The sequence below is a fragment of the Drosophila rhopaloa genome, unplaced genomic scaffold (genome assembly GCF_018152115.1).
Source record: "Drosophila rhopaloa isolate 14029-0021.01 unplaced genomic scaffold, ASM1815211v1 contig_3, whole genome shotgun sequence".
In the NCBI taxonomy this organism is placed as follows: Eukaryota; Metazoa; Arthropoda; class Insecta; order Diptera; family Drosophilidae; genus Drosophila; species Drosophila rhopaloa.
Window position 1 is genome coordinate 25,622,879 of NW_025335123.1, and position 19,219 is coordinate 25,642,097.

Below are 19,219 nucleotides of genomic sequence, written 5' to 3' on the forward strand. Positions count from 1 at the left end.
CTTTAATTATAAAGTTTTCGAGTAGCTCTGTTTATCTGTGGAGATTTTAACGAGTGCGGCCTTTCTTCTTGGCTACTGCGCAATGGCTTGTGCCTAGTATATCACATTTCCATTACCATTTCCACCGCCTGGCCCCTTCCCTTTTATCAATTACATCTTCATAAGAGATAATTCCATCCGCAAAGTTGCTCTTCCACTCGAGTTCATCTCAAAGGAGGCAATTCCCAGGCACTCTTGGGGTTAAATTATTTTCAAGGAGCCGGTCATATCGAATATCCGTTTCTTTTTGTATTTATTTTTTTCCCTGCGTTAATTCTATTCCATTCTTTTCTATTTGTGGGCCCAATTTGGGTTTCCGTTAACGGTTATTTATGCATGTAATGCTGAAAAGTTTCGCTTTTTTTCGGAAGGGGGACGACTGGTTCTCTAGTTTCGGCCAAAGTTAACCGAATAAACTTATTTGTTGTCGCTGTGTGTGCGTAATTTGCTTGACTTGCTCCGCTTATTGTTGTTACGAGTAGTTTATTTATTCTTCAGCGGCAGACAATGCGATGTCTCTCGGTTTTGTCTGTTCCTGAAGCGCTGTTTCATGCATGAGTGGCCAGGAAAAACCACCCAAAAACACACAACCCCATACCCATGCCCAAAACCCAAGCCCAATCCGAGAAACGCAGGGAAAAACCCATCCGCTTCACAATGGAAATGAAAATGAAACTGAGGAATTGACTTGGAAAATGCCCCGCGTTTGCTTTTCGCGAGCCTGAAAAGGCTGTAAAAAGGGATAAAATCATAAGCCCAAATTTATCGCACTCGACAGTCGGGGCAAATTGTGTGTGCCTATATCTTTGCCTGTTGTGCAATGGATCAAGTTTATTTATAAGTCGATGCTTCATGGGCTTTGGCCTCACTTGGGCGAAACATGAAAGCAAACAATATCACGCATACGCAGCGTCGACATGATGAAGTGTTATTTAAATTTAAATATATTATCTATCGATAAACAGACCATGGCCCCCAAAAAAAATGAAAAAAAATGGGATGAAAAGCGTTTTTGCCGCATCGAATCTTCAAATTTGATGGCCATTACTATGTGTGCTATCTTTTTTTATGGGAAAATGGCCTGAATTTAAGGCCTTGCTTGTGGATATGGCTAATAAAGTGATTGTGTTCCTCTGGGCCTTCGGTCTCAACTCGTTTCGGCTTTAGCTGATTGAATTAGGCGTGTTTTTGCACAACAAAGGGCCTTTAAGTATTTTCCAATTGTTAAGAAAACGTAGCGGTATTCTGGTTAATTTCGAGGATTATGTCTGTTGACTATGTAAATTTTATTCTTGAAGGATTTAAGCTTGCAATTATTGCTTAATTTAAGTATTCCGAAAGTGCTCCTAATGAAAGGTTGACAAACCAAATAAATGTGCAATGAATAATTATTTAAATCATAAAATAATGTGATTAACTGGATTACTTTAACAATTTATTGCAAAATCTCTAAGCGAAAGCAATTTCCAAGTATGCACGCCTATTGTTTGATAAATTGCTTTGGGTTGTTGAAATAATAAGAGTTGAAATTTCATCCAATGAATATTGCATCGAGTATTTCCGGGAGCCGTGACAGAATGGCCAACGGCTATCCAATTGTTCCGAATTATGGCTGATAAATCGGACAACTTATTTACCTTGTAGCTACATTTACAATTCCTTTTCGGGAGCGCTGTGCGTCTGACAATAATTGTGTTAATTTAGTGCAATTGTCCTGTGTTCGCGTTGTTGTGCAAACTGTTGTTTCGAGCAGCTCCAACAGATATGCAAATTGCCTGACGAAATTCAATTATTGATCCAGCTACCTTACGTTGCGAAATGTGAGTTAAAAAAGCCTGTTTTTCGGCTTTTTGGGACCACAAAACCTCTGCAGACGAGACGTGTTTTTGTGCCCAGTGCAGCTTTTTCTGGCCTTGTTTGGCTCTACGATTTTTCTCCTTTTTTTTTCTGCCCCTGCCCTTGTGCATATATGTAGAGAGAGGAGCGCCAGCAATGAGAAGCTTGCTAAGAAAATATTTTGAAATGGAAAGTTTTCCCTCATACATGGAGTCCCCTTGCCGGAGATATGAGAAAATGAAAACATATTTGCCTGTGCGAGGGCTGTTTGTTTAGTTTTTTCCCTCCCTTGTTTTCCCTTTGTCCCTCCGCTTGTCTCCTTTTTGTGCTATGATAAGAATCTGGAAACTTTCACGGGGCTACGTGTCGTATGCGCAATGTCCTGGCTAAAGTTTCACCGATCTATGGATTTTCGGGGCCAAAGCAAAAGTCTTAACAAAGTCAATATTGAACCAACTGACTTGCGAATTGCAAATGAGTTTTTCCCTCCAAAAAAAAATTTGAATGTGAATTGAAAGCTTAATTGAAGCTGTGAGACAATCGGTGACAAGTTAAAATGACACCGTAAGCCAGTGTTTCCATGGAGATAAGCGGGCTCATAAATTTAAAATGACCCTATTGAACAAAATAAAAGAAAACCAACTCCAAAATGAATTCCGTTCGCGGCTAAACGAGAAATTGAATGCCAATCCCGAAACAAAATTCGATTCTGATAGGAAATATAGTTCTTATTATATTTGTTTTTGCCAAACATAAACCATTTGCATATGGAAGAATATATGTATGTATATATATATAAAATCACCAGATAGTTGTAACCCCTTGATTACAAATAGATTCTTACAGATTATTATTTTTTCATTCAGTCCTCCGCTATACATATCTTATATACGTGTATTTATTTTCTGGGTATATGGATTTTATGGTCTGCCTTCACTTCGCTTTTCGTGTTCGTTGAAATGCAAATTAAAATATTTATGCAAATGCGTGAGGCGGGCGAACACAATAAATTTATGCCAACAAACGAGAGCAGGAGACCGAAAAAGGAAAACAAATGAAGCAAAAAATAAAGTAGAAAATAGGCGTATAGCTAAAAGACATGGAAAAAAGAAGACAACTGAGAGAAAAAAAAAACAATTACCTGTTGTCGTGTGCTTCTTAGTCATAAATGTTAACGTCTGTCACAATAATTTTACGCCTGTAAACAATTTTTTTTTCCCCCTCCCTTTGGGTAAAAATTTGAATATAAATCCTAATATATGCAAGGCAAATCAGAAGGCCAAGTTCTCAACTCAACCAGAATTTATGCCCAAGATTATTAGAGCTCAAATAGTGATCCAGCAGGAACTGCTACTGATTAGGCCAGGCAACTGCCTTTTCAGACTTTGTTCGCATTACGCATACGCCTCGTTAGCCAGGCACTTGAGAGCATTTACCAATTAGCCTGCCTCCCTCCTCCCCTGCATTAACAATAGCTGCAGACTCGACACCTTTTATCACCTGAAAGAATTTAATTAATGCAGGCCCTCCTCGCTTAAGCAACCAGAGATGCTGCTCCAAAAGGAAAGCCTTCATCCCGGGCAAATTAAAAACGGCGAAATGAGTAAGCAACTAAAACAAAAAGAGGGAAAAGGGAAATAAAATAGTGAAGCAGCAGCTGCAGCTATGTGAATTCTTAAACAGGGCTTAGCGAACATTTAAAGTTGGTATTCTTAAAGTCTTAAAACAATAGTCAATGGAAAAGGTTTTTGGAAAACTCGAAAACTAATTAACTGCACTAGTTGTTAAAGTTACAGTCGGAAGTTTTTCGGAATGGCTAAAAAAATTGAATAAACTTCTGAAAACAATTAGGAAGTTGTAAGCTAGGAATACTAACACATAAAATATAAAATAGCAATTATAACTTTGACCCTAAGCTTTATCACTCTACTATTTTCAATAGATTTTTAAATTATTGCCAAGCCTTAAGCGGAAATGAAAAATAATGATGAGAGCTATTGCAGTGTTAGGAAACCAAAATGTAGAAAATGCATTTAAATTAGCAAAGTCTGAATTAAATTTAAATAAATAGGTGCTCCGCCATTTCCCTCCTCCCAATTTGCGGGCTGGAAACGTTGTGGATTTTATGAATGGGTGTGAGAATGCGGAGGTGTCTCAGAAATCCTGCAGGATCCGCTTAGCAGCAATTATCTTCATTACGCGACGAGCGCACAAAAGTATGCAAGGGCCAAACAAGCTGAAGCCAAAGCAAAGTCCTGACAATTAGGAGCCTGGCTTCTGGATACAGAAAAAGAGAACAAAATAAGGAAACACCTTTAACCTTTCGCCTCGCATATAAATACGCTGTTGATGGATGTGTTTTGAGTGGCGCCTGAAATGGAGGCAAATGGGGGCAAAAGGGGAGTGGCTTCCTGTTTTTCGGGCTTCTTTTGACTCGACTTGTCGCCACCGCTCTTCTGTTGTTATTCAGGGGGTGGAAGTGGGGAAAGTGGGGGAAAATGGGGACTTTTCCCGGCAATGGAGGTGGTGTCTAAACGATTTATAAAAGCCAAGGCAGTCGGGGATGGCACAAAAAGTGTTGCAAGCAATTTGCGCAATGCTTTTGCTTTTGGCTCTGGCAAATCCCCGCGAGTAACCTTTCACCCCTGGAACACAAAAGCAGGTAAGCCGCCAGCCCATCCATCCCCTCCAGCCCCTCCTTCCCCATCAAACCCTTAACCCATGCTCGCAACATTATTGAGTGCGTGCGTGGGCCAAAAACTTGCTGCCATTTTGCACGTAACTGACATCAGCGGGCTTATAAATCAACTTGCAAATGTCTCTGTGTGTTGTGCGTCTTTTTTTTGTGTAGCCAACATTTTTGAGTTTATGATTTTTGGCACACAGACAGACAAACTCATATGATTAGATTAATGCGTTGTCTAATGGCCTTGGGTTCCCCAGACCCCCTCCTTCGCCATCCATTTCACACATTGTGCTTGTCCTCCTGTGGGTTAGGTAAATCGTAATATCATTTTTATAAACATCTTGTTAACCCGGGGCCATACATTTTGCCGAGAGGAAGGCAACTCATAAATTCACAGCCGGAAAATATGATTTGCGGGTCAAGAGAGGTTGGAGAATGGATTATGGGCAATATCAGAGTCACTCGAAAGTTAATAACTTTACTTAACAAAAAGCTTATGAAGTCCACAGGAAAAAAATGTTTTTCTATTTTTCATTTGGTATCTTTAGACACTGAGAATTTGATTCCGCAACCAATTGTTAATTTCCTAAAAAATATTTTTCATTGCTCACTTTAATAATGATTCGTTCAAAAATTAAACAGTTGAAAATGTTAGGTTGAGTAAAGTTATTATTGCCTTGCATGGTTATCGCTACTAGGCTACGTCACTAGAAGTTTAAGTAATTTGCAAAACTATTTTAACTTTTTAATGAAATTTTCATGCTTCATAGGAAGTTTAAATAGCAATATGTTGACACTATCATAAGTGAATTTAATTTTATTAGTATTTTGATAAAAATGTAACTTTGCAGAAATAGTTGTATTAAAAACAAAATGTAATTGAAAAATTCTTTGTAGGTTTATTTTTATGTAATATTTTCGTCTTGGGAAACTTTTTGTGTTTGCATTATAAAACCAATATTCCAAAATTGTGTGTGTTGTATAAAAGATTGTATATAAATATTTGGGATTTCACTTGTAACAGGCTGTGAAGTTCTGCTGGCTTGTGAATTCAAGTAATCTCTGGTGATGTAGGGACTATGAATCTCGGGTAATTCCCTAGGGAAAGGAGTAACTCATCACGCCCCTGCGATAATCGCTTGGCAGTGTTGCACAACGATGAACAGCGGGCCGGCGGCTAAGCGCAGTGTCTGTCAAAATGTTGCCCAAATTGGCTGACTTTTGACATTTGACCTGGACACGTAACGCGACACACCCCCCTCGAGAAAAAAAATCCCGCCCCCCGGGTGTCACTTTTTGTAGTTGTAGTTGGGCAGAACGTGTGATTTATGATGCTTTCGCTGCCGCTGCGTTGGTAAATTACTTTCTCTCACACGCACACGCCAAGTGTGCGAATATTTTTGGCATTCTTTTTTTTTGTTTTTTGGCCCGCGAAAGGAATTCAATCGTTGGCGAAACTTAAAGCGATTTTCGCATTTAAACAATATGGCCAAGTGTCAGCCATAAAGCCACCTCAAGACCTTTTTCCCTTTTGGACGACCTTCACGGGCGACTTTTGCCATTTTTCCGTATAATATATATGTAGATATACATTTGCAGGCTGTGCGTGGGTCATTTAAATGCTACATTATGTTGAATATTCAATTTAATGTGCCTTATAAATCATGTAGGTCCTTGTCCTGTTTTTCCGGGCACAACGGGGATAAGGATAGGATAGAATAGTTAACACTGCCTGATGGAGTCACTTATTTTGCACAATTTCTTATTTATGAAGTCCTGATTTACAACTGGTTATGGTGAGGTCTAAGATGCCGGAATTGATTTGCCTGGGTCCGGAAAATAAACTGTCATCGTTGGTGGTCCTAGATAAAAGTCCTGGGTTCGGAAAATATTTATCATCACAAAAGCAAGGGCAGTGATAGTTTGCAAAACATTTTGGTCAAGAGATCATTCCCAACTTCTATTTGCCGTTCAGTTGTATTAATAAATACCACCGTCTTAATATGATAAATCCAACGTGATAAAATAAACTCAGCCGTTGGCCTGTTTTAAATTAGAAATTCCGTTGGCGGTTAGATGTTTTTTTTTTGTAATAAATGGGCCAAAAATTATTGCAATTTAACTTTTGACATATGTTCATCTCTTAAATAAATAAAAATAAATACAATAAATAAATAAAAATAATGTTGCCCAAATACCACTGAATTTCTTTTATCAAAAGCAACGGCTAAGATCAATAATAGTATTGACTTAACTCTCCGTCATTATAAAAAAAAAAAGGCCACTTGATCGTATGGATTGTTTGGCCTTGGGGGTTTTTGAAATGGCCCCTTACTTTTTCCTCTGCTTTTATCAGCTACTAAGAAAATAGTCCCCAATTCAAGGCAAACACACGAAAAAGCCACGAAAACAAACAATTTGTGTTTACTAACCGTTCTCTGAGCACTTTTGCCCCCAGCTTATTTGGTTGATTGGGTTTTTTTTTGGCTTCGCCTCGCTCGCTCGCTGATTATCTCAGTTTTATCTGATTTTTACTTTTCGGTTTTTCACACTTGTGTGGACAAATTTTTCATTTCATGCGCATTTGTTGCATTCCACTTGTTATTGAATTTTCATCATCACTAACATTATCACTGGGTGTGTGTGGGTGTGCGTTGTGCCGGCAAACAAAACAAAAACAAAAAAAAAACGAAAATAATGGAAAAGCGCGCACTGAAATCAGCGAACTTTCCTGGTGTTTTTTTTCGCTGTTTTTTTTTTTTTAGGTCCCGAGACACAAACAATTATTGTCACGCGATCACAGGACCTTTAAGGACCTCTAGTTTCTGTTTTCTGGTTTGTGGTCTATAACAACACGTCGCGAATTGTCGTGGTCGTGGTCCTTCGTTCTTCGGCTGACTGACTTGGCTCAGATGGCCAAATCGGATGGCTTCTGTGCTTTGGGGTTAATTCACCAGCCGGCTGACAACAAACAGCAGCAGAGTTCAACGTGAGACTGAATGCCGCACGGAAAAGCCTCGTATCTCGCCCTCGTCGTCGCCTCGGAAAACCCTTGTCGGCGTGGTGAGTTTTCCCAGCGAGTTTTCCCCAAAACCAAAGAGAGAGCCCCCGGCAAACGACCTTGGCTCGCTCTTCGCCAGCTGTTGATATTTCTCTTTGGCCTGGCTGAAATCGCTTATGGCCATCGAAGTGGCCTTAATAGTCGAGGAAAATTGCATGATGGGAACTTGGCCTGACAAAGGATACAAAAAGCCTTTTTATCAGATAAATATTTTCCAGTTCTTGAGTCGTCAAAGACTTTGTCTTATTCCAGTTCTTTTAAATTGAAAATATTTATGTAGATCTATTCAAAAGATTATTTACAATACTCCATAATTTGTCCAATTTAGTTTTTTTGTGAAGTGTATCTTAAAAAAAGAAAATGTTTCAACAATTTTCCAGCACTGCTAATAACCCACAGAAACTTGCTTAGACACACTCATCCCACCCATAATCCCCAACTAGATCCCAATGATAAATTGTTTTGCTGGCACATCTAAAATAATTACATTTTATTCTTTAATGAGGGAATCCATCTGAGCAGAAAATGCCATCAGCCAATGATAAGTTTTCGTAATGAAAGGAACAAAAGAACAGTTTATTGTTAGCTTTAAGCGAATTCCGGCATTCGGCAATTTAGATGTGTCGCAGATACTTTCGTATCCGTATCTGTTGCATCTGGGCTAAAGTTGAGACATAAAATTATGCTAATTGGACAACAGAACTTTGACAAGCTACAACTGACACTTTAACTTAACCCCCTTCAAAGAACACGAATGTCACCTCCATCCCCTTAACCCATGGCAAAATGGTCCGATCCAAAGGAAATGTGGAGGTGGCAAAGTGGGTAAGTCATGTGTTATACATCACTTGATTAGGCATTAAATAAATGCTCTGACAAGTTTACACTCAATTACATGAGTTTCCCCCCTCGGGTTCTGAAATGGAAACTTCCCAGCTTCAAATTACTGAGTTGAGCGAATTTAATTGCATGTGAGCAAAATTACGCAGCATATCGTCCATTTCTGGATCATTGATGGCCATCTAAAGGTTCTTTCGATTGTGCAAGTTCCATACTATTTTCTCCTACATGTCTTTAATATTTGAAATTGCTTAATGAAATTAAAAGTTTAGTTAAGGCTAGTTGTTTTAGAAGTGTTTATGAGTTAAAGACTTTATAATATATTCAAGGATTTTATATAAAACACATTTCGTTTCTGTGTGTTTAACAAATTTAAAAACAATAGTTAATACTTATGTTTCTATAGAACTGTATAACAATCCGTAATAATGGGAATAAAATGTGTCTTTTGGTAGTTTAAATATATTTATAATAAGAAATTGTTTTAAAAGGGTTTTTCGGAATAAGTTACAGAAGGTATCAAAACTCGACAACATGTTACTTTTTTTTTTGCTAATACTGAGTATCAATTTTTCCGTTTACTTTTACAATGCGGGACAAAAAAAGAAAACAAGCATTTGAGTTATGCGAGTGCTGACCCCTTACTGGAATATTTTTCTGTTTTTCAATTTTTTCCTTTTGGCCCCGGCCATCTGTCGATTCACTTTGCCTATCCTGCTTTTTTTCCATCTTTATTTCCACTTCTCCCCACTGCAATTCCTTCGCTTGTTGGCTTCTTGGCTTGCAGGCTTAATTGAGAAAGAGATTTGATTAATTTGCATGCCATAAACAATTTGCAATTTGTTTATGCTCTCAAAGTCGGGGACGCCGTAATTAAAGCAAAGCCCTGCCAAGCTAAGCAACTTTTCCAGCGATTTTCCATTTTCCTTAGTGTGATGTGGTGGGGTAGAGGGGGGGATAGGGAAGGAGGAGGGGGAGGGGGAAGAGGGGAAGTGAAAAGAAATGTCACCGAGGCAAGGTAAGCAGATTAAGGCCTTCTTTGACTTGGCAATGCAATTCAAGTCTTTTGCCCCGGCATGCAAATGATGATGGCTCAGCTCGGCTCAGGATGCAGCCGAGGAAAAGCGGGTGAAAATCGGTTGAAAATCGGGGGAAATCAGGGGAAAATCGGGGCAAAGTTGGGGAAAACCGGTGGAATGCTGAATGTGTTTGCAAATATTTACTCAATGTATTCATGTGCAAACAATTACGCGTTCATTTGTGCGACTTTCGAGTGGCGAACAACAATGACGTTGTAGATGAAGATGACGCTGCAGACGACTGATGGTGACAATGGCAGTCGAAATGAGGGAATCCTTACTGCACCACCAACTACCGAGCCACCCAACCATCACCCACCACCCAACCACCACCCACTAGACACCCCCTCTTTGTTTCGTTTTGCCTACTCACATATGCAAAATATCCTTGACCTGTTTGCCTTGCTTGCGCTTTTGTGCGTGTCCTCCGCTCTGAAGGATTCATTCACTCGGCTGGAGTGCTGTGAAAATGGGGAAAAGCGGATGGGCGGAGGGGCAAGGGGCGGCGGGGTCGGAAAACTCCTTTTGGCCATTTGATATGCAAAAATAATCTATGCTGCTAATGGCCTGCATAAAAATATTGGTCTAGCACACACACACACACACACATTCTCCTTTCTGTTTTGATGGAAGAAAAAACTAAAGAAGTGGGTAAGTGCTGCAAAAAACGAAGAGAGAAAGTTCGTTAATCAGTTTTATCAACTCCAGTGATTTTTAGATTTTTTTATGTTTTTCCTCTAAAAATTTTTAAATAAGTTGCCAAGTAATGTGAGTACTGAGGTTTTAATATAATATATTATATATATATAAATAATCAAAACTATTTTTGGAAAACTTTTTACTTGTAATCGAGACTTACAAAATTATATTATTAATTTTTATTAGGAATATTTCTAAGTATGTTATATATTATACGAAAACTTCTTAATACATTTGTGAAAGCCTTTTTGACATACCTTTCCAAGGCTTTTTAAAAATACCCAATATCTCGAAGCTCGCCATTGTCTCAGTTTCTTTTTTCGGACAATTTCAAGGATGTGCTTCAATGGCTGTCCAAGGTCTTTGGTTCCGAATCAAAATCGGACTTATCTTTGCTCGTTTTGTGTGAATTTAACGCTCTGTTGTTGTGCGTTTGACCGAAACAATGACAAAATCCCCTCTTATTTTCCCCTCGCTTACCCAGCTTTCCCAGCCCATCCATGAGATTTTCCATCTGTCTTTCCCAAAGTCTGGTTTTCGTTTACTTGCATATCGAGTTGCCTTGCCCCGGTCCCATATTCCATTTCCTTTAATCGTCTGTCCAAGTGTCAGTTCGTTTTGTTTGATTGATTTTTACACCCTTGGTCGACGGTTAGTCCGCTGGATTCCTGAGCGTAGGAAAATTCAATTTGGAAATGGAAAAAACTCAATGGGAATGGTGCATGTGTTGTCTTCACCTTATGAGAAAACTGGCTTAGATATGAAGTTAGTTTAGCTAGTTAATATAGATATGGATTTAGGATATTAAGATTTAATAAGACGAAAATTAAACAATTTTAACTTATGACTTCACCATTATTTGTTTCAAAAATTTGACAAAAAAAGCTGTGAATGCAGTTCGATTGGAAATTTTGTTACGAGTTCAACGAGGTAAGCCATTCCATTATAGAACAATTATTGGCGTTGATATCGTAAAAATATTGATATTTTTGAGCGGAAAATGGTTAAAATCCACATTTTCAAATTTCACATTTTTCGTGAGGCTTTCATAATGAGTTTCCTCGAAAATTTTACAAAAAAAGCTGTGAATGCAGTTCGATTGGAAATTTTGTTACGAGTTCAACGAGGTATGCCATTCCATTATAGGACAATTATTGGCCTTGTAATCGTAAAAATACTGATATTTTTGAGCGGAAAATGGTTAAAATCCCAATTTTCATATTTCACATTTTTCGTGAGGCTTTCATCATGAGTTTCCTCGAAAATTTTACAAAAAAAGCTGTGAATGCAGTTCGATTGGAAATTTTGTTACGAGTTCAGCGAGGTATGCCATTCCATTATAGGACAATTATTGGCGTTGATATCGTAAAAATACTGATATTTTTGAGCGGAAAATGGTTAAAATCCCAATTTTTACATTTCACATTTTTCGTGAGGCTTTCATCATGAGTTTCCTCGAAAATTTTACAAAAAAAGCTGTGAATGCAGTTTGCTTGGAAATTTTATTACGAGTTCAACGAGGTATGCCATTCCATTATAGGACAATTATTGGCGTTGTAATCGTAAAAATACTGATATTTTTGAGCGGAAAATGGTTAAAATACCAATTTTTACATTTTTCGTGAGGTTTTCATCATGAGTTTCCTCGAAAATTTTACAAAAAAAGCTGTGAATGCAGTTCGATTGGAAATTTTGTTACGAGTTCAACGAGGTATGCCATTCCATTGTAGGACAATTATTGGCGTTGATATCGTAAAAATACTGATATTTTTGAGCGGAAAATGGTTAAAATACCAATTTTCACATTTCACATTTTTCGTGAGGCTTTCATCATGAGTTTTCTTGAAAATTTTACAAAAAAAGCTGTGAATGCAGTTCGATTGGAAATTTTGTTACGAGTTCAACGAGGTATGCCATTCCATTGTAGGACAATTATTGGCGTTGATATCGTAAAAATACTGATATTTTTGAGCGGAAAATGGTTAAAATACCAATTTTCACATTTCACATTTTTCGTGAGGCTTTCATCATGAGTTTTCTTGAAAATTTTACAAAAAAAGCTGTGAATGCAGTTCGATTGGAAATTTTGTTACGAGTTCAACGAGGTATGCCATTCCATTATAGGACAATTATTGGCGTTGTAATCGTAAAAATACTGATATTTTTGAGCGGAAAATGGTTAAAATACCAATTTTCACATTTTTCGTGAGGTTTTCATCATGAGTTTTCTTTGAAAATTTTACAAAAAAAACTGTGAATGCCTGTGAAAATAAAGTTTCTAATAGTTTGGTGTGGTCTGTGCCTTTGGTCCAGTTCGTTAAGTTAACTTGATTTGCCTGGCAATAAATTTGCACTCCTCCCTCTGGATTTTCCACCCCTCCCCCTACTTTTCTATTCCGGTTTCCTCGTTGTGATGTCATCGACACGCCGAGGTGAAAGACAAACAACTTTATGCCAAGTTGTTAACAAAGTGAGCCGCCGACCCCAAAGTCGTGAAATGGGGGCGGGGCCCCGCCCCCAAGGCAGGTGCAAACAAAAATACATATCTGCAGAAATAAGCTGGCTGTCTCGTTGTTTCCTCTCTATTTGCCAGTGCTTTCCCCCGCTCCTTCGGCTGACAAGACAATTGACTGGAAAATGTTGTTAATGAACTTTCTGCGACGTTTTGATTAGCTGTACACTCTCCCTCCTCACAGATATTTTGCCCTATTTTCCACCTTGTGAACCCACCCGCACTTGCACCTATTTTTCGCCTCGCCTTCTTGTTTGTGTCGTGTTGCAAACAAAGGTCAACAAGTGCCACAGATGCCAAATGATGGATGTCAAAGTTGCTTTTGCTAGCACTTGATATACACCTCCGGAGATGGAGAAATGGAGAAACTCAGAGATACGGAGAAATAGAGAATGGAGGAACGGAGACGGAGACGGAGATTCCTATTCCGATTCCGGGTTGACAATGCCATTTTGTCACACTGTGATAGAACAGCGAAAATAACAGTAACGGTGGAGGACACCAAAAAAAAGTTTCTGCGGAAAAGTTGTAAACTTAATTTATAGTTTTTAAGCAGCCGCCAAAGTGGGTGGTTTTTAGGGTGGTTTTTACAGTTTGAAAATTGTGGCTAAATATGTGTGTCCCTGTGTGTGTGGGTTAAATTTTCACATTTCATTCTCGCCTCGTCGCTAGGAATTTCCAAATGAAATATTTGACTTTTAGTCTAAAAAGTCAGCAGAAAAGTTGGACAAACAGACTGCGACCAAGTGCCCGCATTTAAATGTGCATTAAGTTCAAAGTTCAAGGGGTTGGCGAATATCGCTTTAAATGCTTTCGAATATCGAGTCGAATTTTGAGCTATCTTCGTTTAATGAGCACTTTTATTCGAGTGGACCTTCCATGTGATTCCTGTCCAACAATTATGCCAGCCATCAATGAAGAGGCTCCAAATTTTTGCTGCACAGAAAGTAATTTTGAGCTTACTTTCTGATACTACTAAAATAAATGAGGTGCCCCAGAAAACACTAGGATCTGAAAACTACTCACGGAACTATGTAAAATATGCAGTAATACATTTTGAGTCCAGAAATCCGTTGAATTCATTCTGAAACCCAAGGCCCTTCTTTAAGCTGCGAATTTTACTCACTTTTATATGTGATTTCTTTGGCACCCCTTTATAGAAAAATAAATAAGTATCAAGATCTTAAAGTTTTATATGAGAAACAGAAATATGTTTTCCTTTTATAATGTTCATTATATATTTAAAACATTTTATACAGGTTTCTTGATCATTTTCAACCATTTTCTTTCAAGCTAGCAATTATCCGTTTTTCGCTGTGTGCTAAAGGAAATCATGTCCAAGAAAAAGCATTTTCCGAGTGATTCCAGCGAGGAGAAGCGCCTGACAGTCACTCACCCTCATGCACAGCATAGCTCATGTGGCTCGCAGGCACAACCTTGAAGCTCTTTCATTTAGTTGGAACAACCTTTTAGGGCAGCAGCACACTTGACAATCCCCTGGTCCCCTCCAGATGTCTTTCGTCTGTTTGTCCTTTTGTTGGACCCTCGGGGCAGGCTGGCGTCTTCATTTTGGCCAGAGTTGTCCAGAAATTGGGAGCCTGCCTTCCAAACATCTCCACACTAGACTGCAACAAAAAGGTAAGACCGAAACAATGAAGCTCTGAAATACCCAGTAAACTCACATAACAAGCGAGTTGCAATCCTTTTTCTGAGGGGAACGACAATTAGTACTGGATAATAACAAAAATACTAATTACATATGACTATAAAAATTAACGAATATAGAAGTAACATAAAAAAGTGTTGATTACTGTTTCACATATAATTTTTAATCATCTCAAATAGCTGTTACTAAAAATTTAACATTAGTAGTCTAACATTTTTTAACTGGCTTTTCAAAAATTATTTCAAAATTGACTTAAGGTCTATTACTCCCCAAAAAATCAGTAGTGATGAGTGGGCAAACCGAAACAGAATAGTAACAAAAACTTTTGATGGGTCCCACTCACTCGGCCAAAAGTACACGTTTCAGCCTTCGTGTTAACACGTTCTGGGTGGCAGGAGATGTGGGCAAAGGATTCGGATTGAGATGGGCCATAGCCAAATATACATACTCCTACCTTTCCGCTTTCGAGGCGTAATTATACACTTGTAGGACGCAATTGAATGGTTATATATCCATTGAATTTTCCAACTCAATAGGCTCCGGCGGTTGCCAGATATTTTTAGGGGTCTGTGGGTGGGATAAATGACTTGAGTGTTTGTCCATTGGCCGGCCAATGTCTTCCACGGCGCACATTCAAGTCCAATTTAGCCTTTATGTGTCCTCATCGTTGTCCGTGTTGCCCCACCCAAGGGATGTTTCTCGATTTTGGAGCACGCACACGTATGGAAACGGACGGACATGTTAACGGACAGGAGGACGGACGGACAGACTAACGGACGGACAGAATTACGGACAGACTTACGGACAGAATTACGGGGAAACGGACGGACAGTCGGAGGTTTAAGTGAATGGGGGTTGGGAATTTGAAATCCTTGCGCCGACTTTACTGATTTTCTTTTTTTTTTGTTTGCCTCTCCTGCTCCTCAATGAAAATGCCAACATGTGAGCATACAAAACATGAAGATGAGACTAGGGAAGGGAAAGTAAGGGGTGTTATGCTCAGATACAAATGCATCGTAAACATGTCGTCGCGTTATATTGGGATCTCAAGTAGCCCACATTCCCGGCAGTTGCCATTGTCTACTCTCGTTCCTTTTCCCCATTTTATTTGTTCCATTTTTTCGTTTCTTGTTTTTTTTTTCTACCAGCTACCTCTTTGGCTACTTAAAAGGAGGAGGTAAAAATTGTAGAGATTTTTCCCCACCATTCCAGTTGCTTTCACATTTTCTTGAGTTGCCTGGCAACTATTGTAGTTTGATATTAAGCCTTATCTGCCGCTGATTTAAGGATTAAAATTAGTTAGTTTCTCTTTAGAAAGTACCTGTTTTAGTTTTACACACAAGCTTTTTGTCAGCCAGCAACTTTTTGGTAAGGAAGCCAATTATTATTTAGTTTTAATGTGAACGGATTTCTGTTGATTGCAAATTTAGTAAGTGTTCTGAAAAAAAAGATTTAAATTAATTAAGATGAGCAAAAATTCTTAATTTAAAACCCAATGACCTATTAATCTGACAAATTGCAATGTCGAAAAATGTTGAGCTTAACTCCTCGTTCACATAACCTCACGATGACATGGAAAATCACTTAAAATACTCAACTTGGATCGGATCTGATTTGATCTGGCCGCCGAGGCCATCCTGTCGACTGACTGCCAGGACATAAAAACATAAAGGACAACAATTTATGGCACATTTGCAGCTTCAAGGAATCCGGTGTCTGTTCGGCCCATAAAAACAGTGATGCCCCAGAAAAAGCAGAAAAAGGGGCAATAAAGTTGGCAAAGCGGAATCAATAATGCCAAAATGTGGGCCATAAACCGCTGCCAAAATTGTGCCAAGGTGCCAAATTGTTCCACGCCCCTCGCTTCACACCCCAATCCAGATTGATTTTAACTTATTAACCGGCTCCAAAGGCACAGGGACACTCGAAAGTTGCCGATTACTTTTGTGTCGGCTCTGTGATAATTTGCATAAATTTGCAAATATTAAAAACACAAAACAGAGGCAGTCGCCCTGCAGAAAGGTCACATTTTTAAGTATAACTGATTTCAACTTTAAAATTTAATATTTAAAATTCAATGGAAATTTTATTGCCAGAAAAACACATTTTAAATTCAGCGTGTAGAGTTGATAAGTAATTAATTTACAGAGAACATTTAAAATTTGCTTAGAAATCACTACGACAATTTTACAAACATGAAATATATATGTATATGGGTTAAATTGAAGACATCCTTGTGGAGCTACTCCCCCTCAATGGTGACCTCCAGGAAGACGGTGGCCTGTTGCCCGCTTCCGTCGCACATTTCGTCCAGCTGATCCTCGTTGAGGCTGACAAAGAACGGGTCCAGTCCGTTGATGAACCGGCTGATGGGCATCCGGTTGGCAAAGTTCCGGATCCGGCGACGATTCCGCCGCACGATGCACTGCAGCTGGCTATTCAGCACGGCGAGATTGGCATTTATGGGTCGTCGGGTGAGGGGAGAGACGAGCCAAAGCAAGTAGACGGTGCCCCATTCGGAGGTCAGATCCCTGTCCTTGTTGTGCTCCCCATTCTGGCCGTCCTCGTTGTCCTGGCTGAGAAGTGCCTTCCACGTGGTCCTGCAGACCATCACCAGAACGGGCAAGTTGAGGGTCAGTGATTGGTGGCACGGTGGCAGGTCCAACTGCGGTGGCACCAGGTCGAATGGCGAGTCGGGACGCCAGTTCAGCACCGCCAAACACTGGTCATGATCGACGATCAGCTGGCGGTAGGTGAGCATCAGCAGCGTGCCCTGCCCACTGACCACTTCGCGCAGGCGCAGTTGAAAGGGCAGCGTTCGTGTCCTCGCATCCAGGTGATCGCTGATCATGTGCCGCAGGAGGTGGGTGTGCTTCACCACGGATCGGCACTGGGCCACTGGACAGAGGGCTGGATTCTCTGCATTCTCTGCGGCTTCCACTGTACCCGGGGACTCAGCCGTTGAAGCTCTATGCTCCATATTTCACTTACTTTACTGAATACAAAATAACAATTTACAAACGATGATGGGAAACAAACAAACAACTACTGATGAATGATATTTCGATATTTCCACAATTCAAATCCCTTTGTTCCGTCTATAGTTTTCGACTGTGGATTGTGACAATCCTGTTGCGAGAGCTACCCCATATTTTCGAGGAATGTATCGCTTCTTTATCGGGGACCGTTAGTCCCGGCATTTGAGTGTTTTGCCATCATTAGCATTTCATCTTATTTCACTCAGGTGCGCGACCGTGCGTGCAACTTTTCCACAGACCAAATGGCAACAACACTCGCATTTTCCGCCGCTTCAGAAGGGCGGGGAAAGGGGGGTAAGAGGAAGGTGGGTGGATTTTCCAGCTGCATTTCCACAGTCCGTCCGTGCGTGTTTGCCGGACAGCAACAAAAAAACCAACTCTGCCGGCCAGGCCAACAAGACGTGGCCATGATGATGTACACAGCAAAAAAGGTCACAACTCTATGTGAATGTCAGGGCTCGTTAAATAATACACACATATGTTATTAACTAAATAACATGAATAACATAGGTATAGTGCAGAAATGTTAAACATTATAAACACAAAAAGCTTATTTTCAAAAAATAATTAAGAGAAAGCGAAATATTTCTGCTGAAATTTACCTTTATTTTTATAATTTTAAATAGTTTTGGAACTGACAGACATTTTGAGATTTATACTAAAGAGTAACCGAAAAAGTCAATATATTTTTACCATTTTTTTTTGTACTGTGTGGCAGTGGATAAGACTATGACGATCATTATAACTATGACTATGACGCTGGCCAACTATGCTCTCTCCCTTTCTAGCTTTGCCCCATCTGTTTCTCCTCCCCCGAGCTTTTGATGTTGATGGCGTATTAATGACCGGAATGCGGAATGTAACAGAAATTTTCGCCTCAGCCCCACTCTTGCTTTTTATTTTCCTCTGCAGTTTGCAGTGCACTGCAGCAGGTCGAAAAGGGGGTAAACTGGGGAGTTGCAGGGGCGGGGATGGCACTGGGGACAGAGGGGGGTGCACTGCAGCTTCCATGGTCATGCTGTCGGAATGCATAATTGAAATACGAATCGAGCGAATGCCCCGACAAGCAGATAAGAAAACGGTTCAAATGCAAGGATGTGGAAAGGAACCAGGCCAGTCGCCCCAGTTCCTAAAAAAGCAGCGACTCCCGAGGAGGTTCTTCCACTTAGCTGATGTGCTGACCTTAGGACCTTTAAGCTCTAGCGAAAGTGATTATCAGGGGTCATAAAGTCGCGGACAGTTCGCAGAACTAACGAGAATCGTTTTTTGTTATAAGTACATAATTTAATTTGGTAGAGTAAAAAAATATGTTCAAATAATTGTGTTTCAAAACCTTAGGCTGTTTTAAAAATAAATTTTTGTGATTTTATTCTTAGCTGTGCAAGCTATATTTATGTGAATTTACGTTAAAAGCTATTAGGTTATTATTTTAGGAAGTTTAATTTAAATAGGGAAAAGCAAACACATTTTTTTTTTACCTATTTAACCTGCTGTTAATATTTTCACCCAAATCCTAGTTGAAAAGTATGTAGAGATTACTTGCTAATACTAAGCCAATTATTTTTGTTAAACCATTAATTTAATGCACTTGTGAGCTTCTTTAATTTCCGAATCCAAGAGGGGCCTCTTTAGTCGACCTTTTTCCCAGCATCTCTCTCGTTAGATTTTCGCAAACATTTTTCCACCCAATTCGTGATTAGTTCGCATCGAGAGCACTTCAATTCATGTCTGCCATCCGTTCGGCAGTTAGTCAGTCATTCAGT

General features: G+C 39.5%; 2 protein-coding genes across 2 annotated transcripts in view; both read right to left on the minus strand.

The window, feature by feature from the left end:
* Window positions 1-7,532, minus strand: part of LOC108041558 — a 77,321-nt gene extending 69,789 nt beyond the window's left edge. Inside the window, 1 exon segment of the mRNA XM_017119490.2 lies at window positions 6,994-7,532. The gene's annotated coding sequence lies outside the window, so the exon portion shown is untranslated.
* Window positions 7,533-16,550: 9,018 nt separating this feature from the next.
* LOC108041560 lies at window positions 16,551-17,442 on the minus strand. The gene has a single exon (XM_017119492.1). It carries the CDS (start codon window positions 17,396-17,398, stop codon window positions 16,661-16,663), a length of 738 nt encoding a protein of 245 aa, XP_016974981.1. The 5' UTR covers window positions 17,399-17,442; the 3' UTR covers window positions 16,551-16,660.
* Between the last annotated feature and the right edge of the window lie 1,777 nt (window positions 17,443-19,219).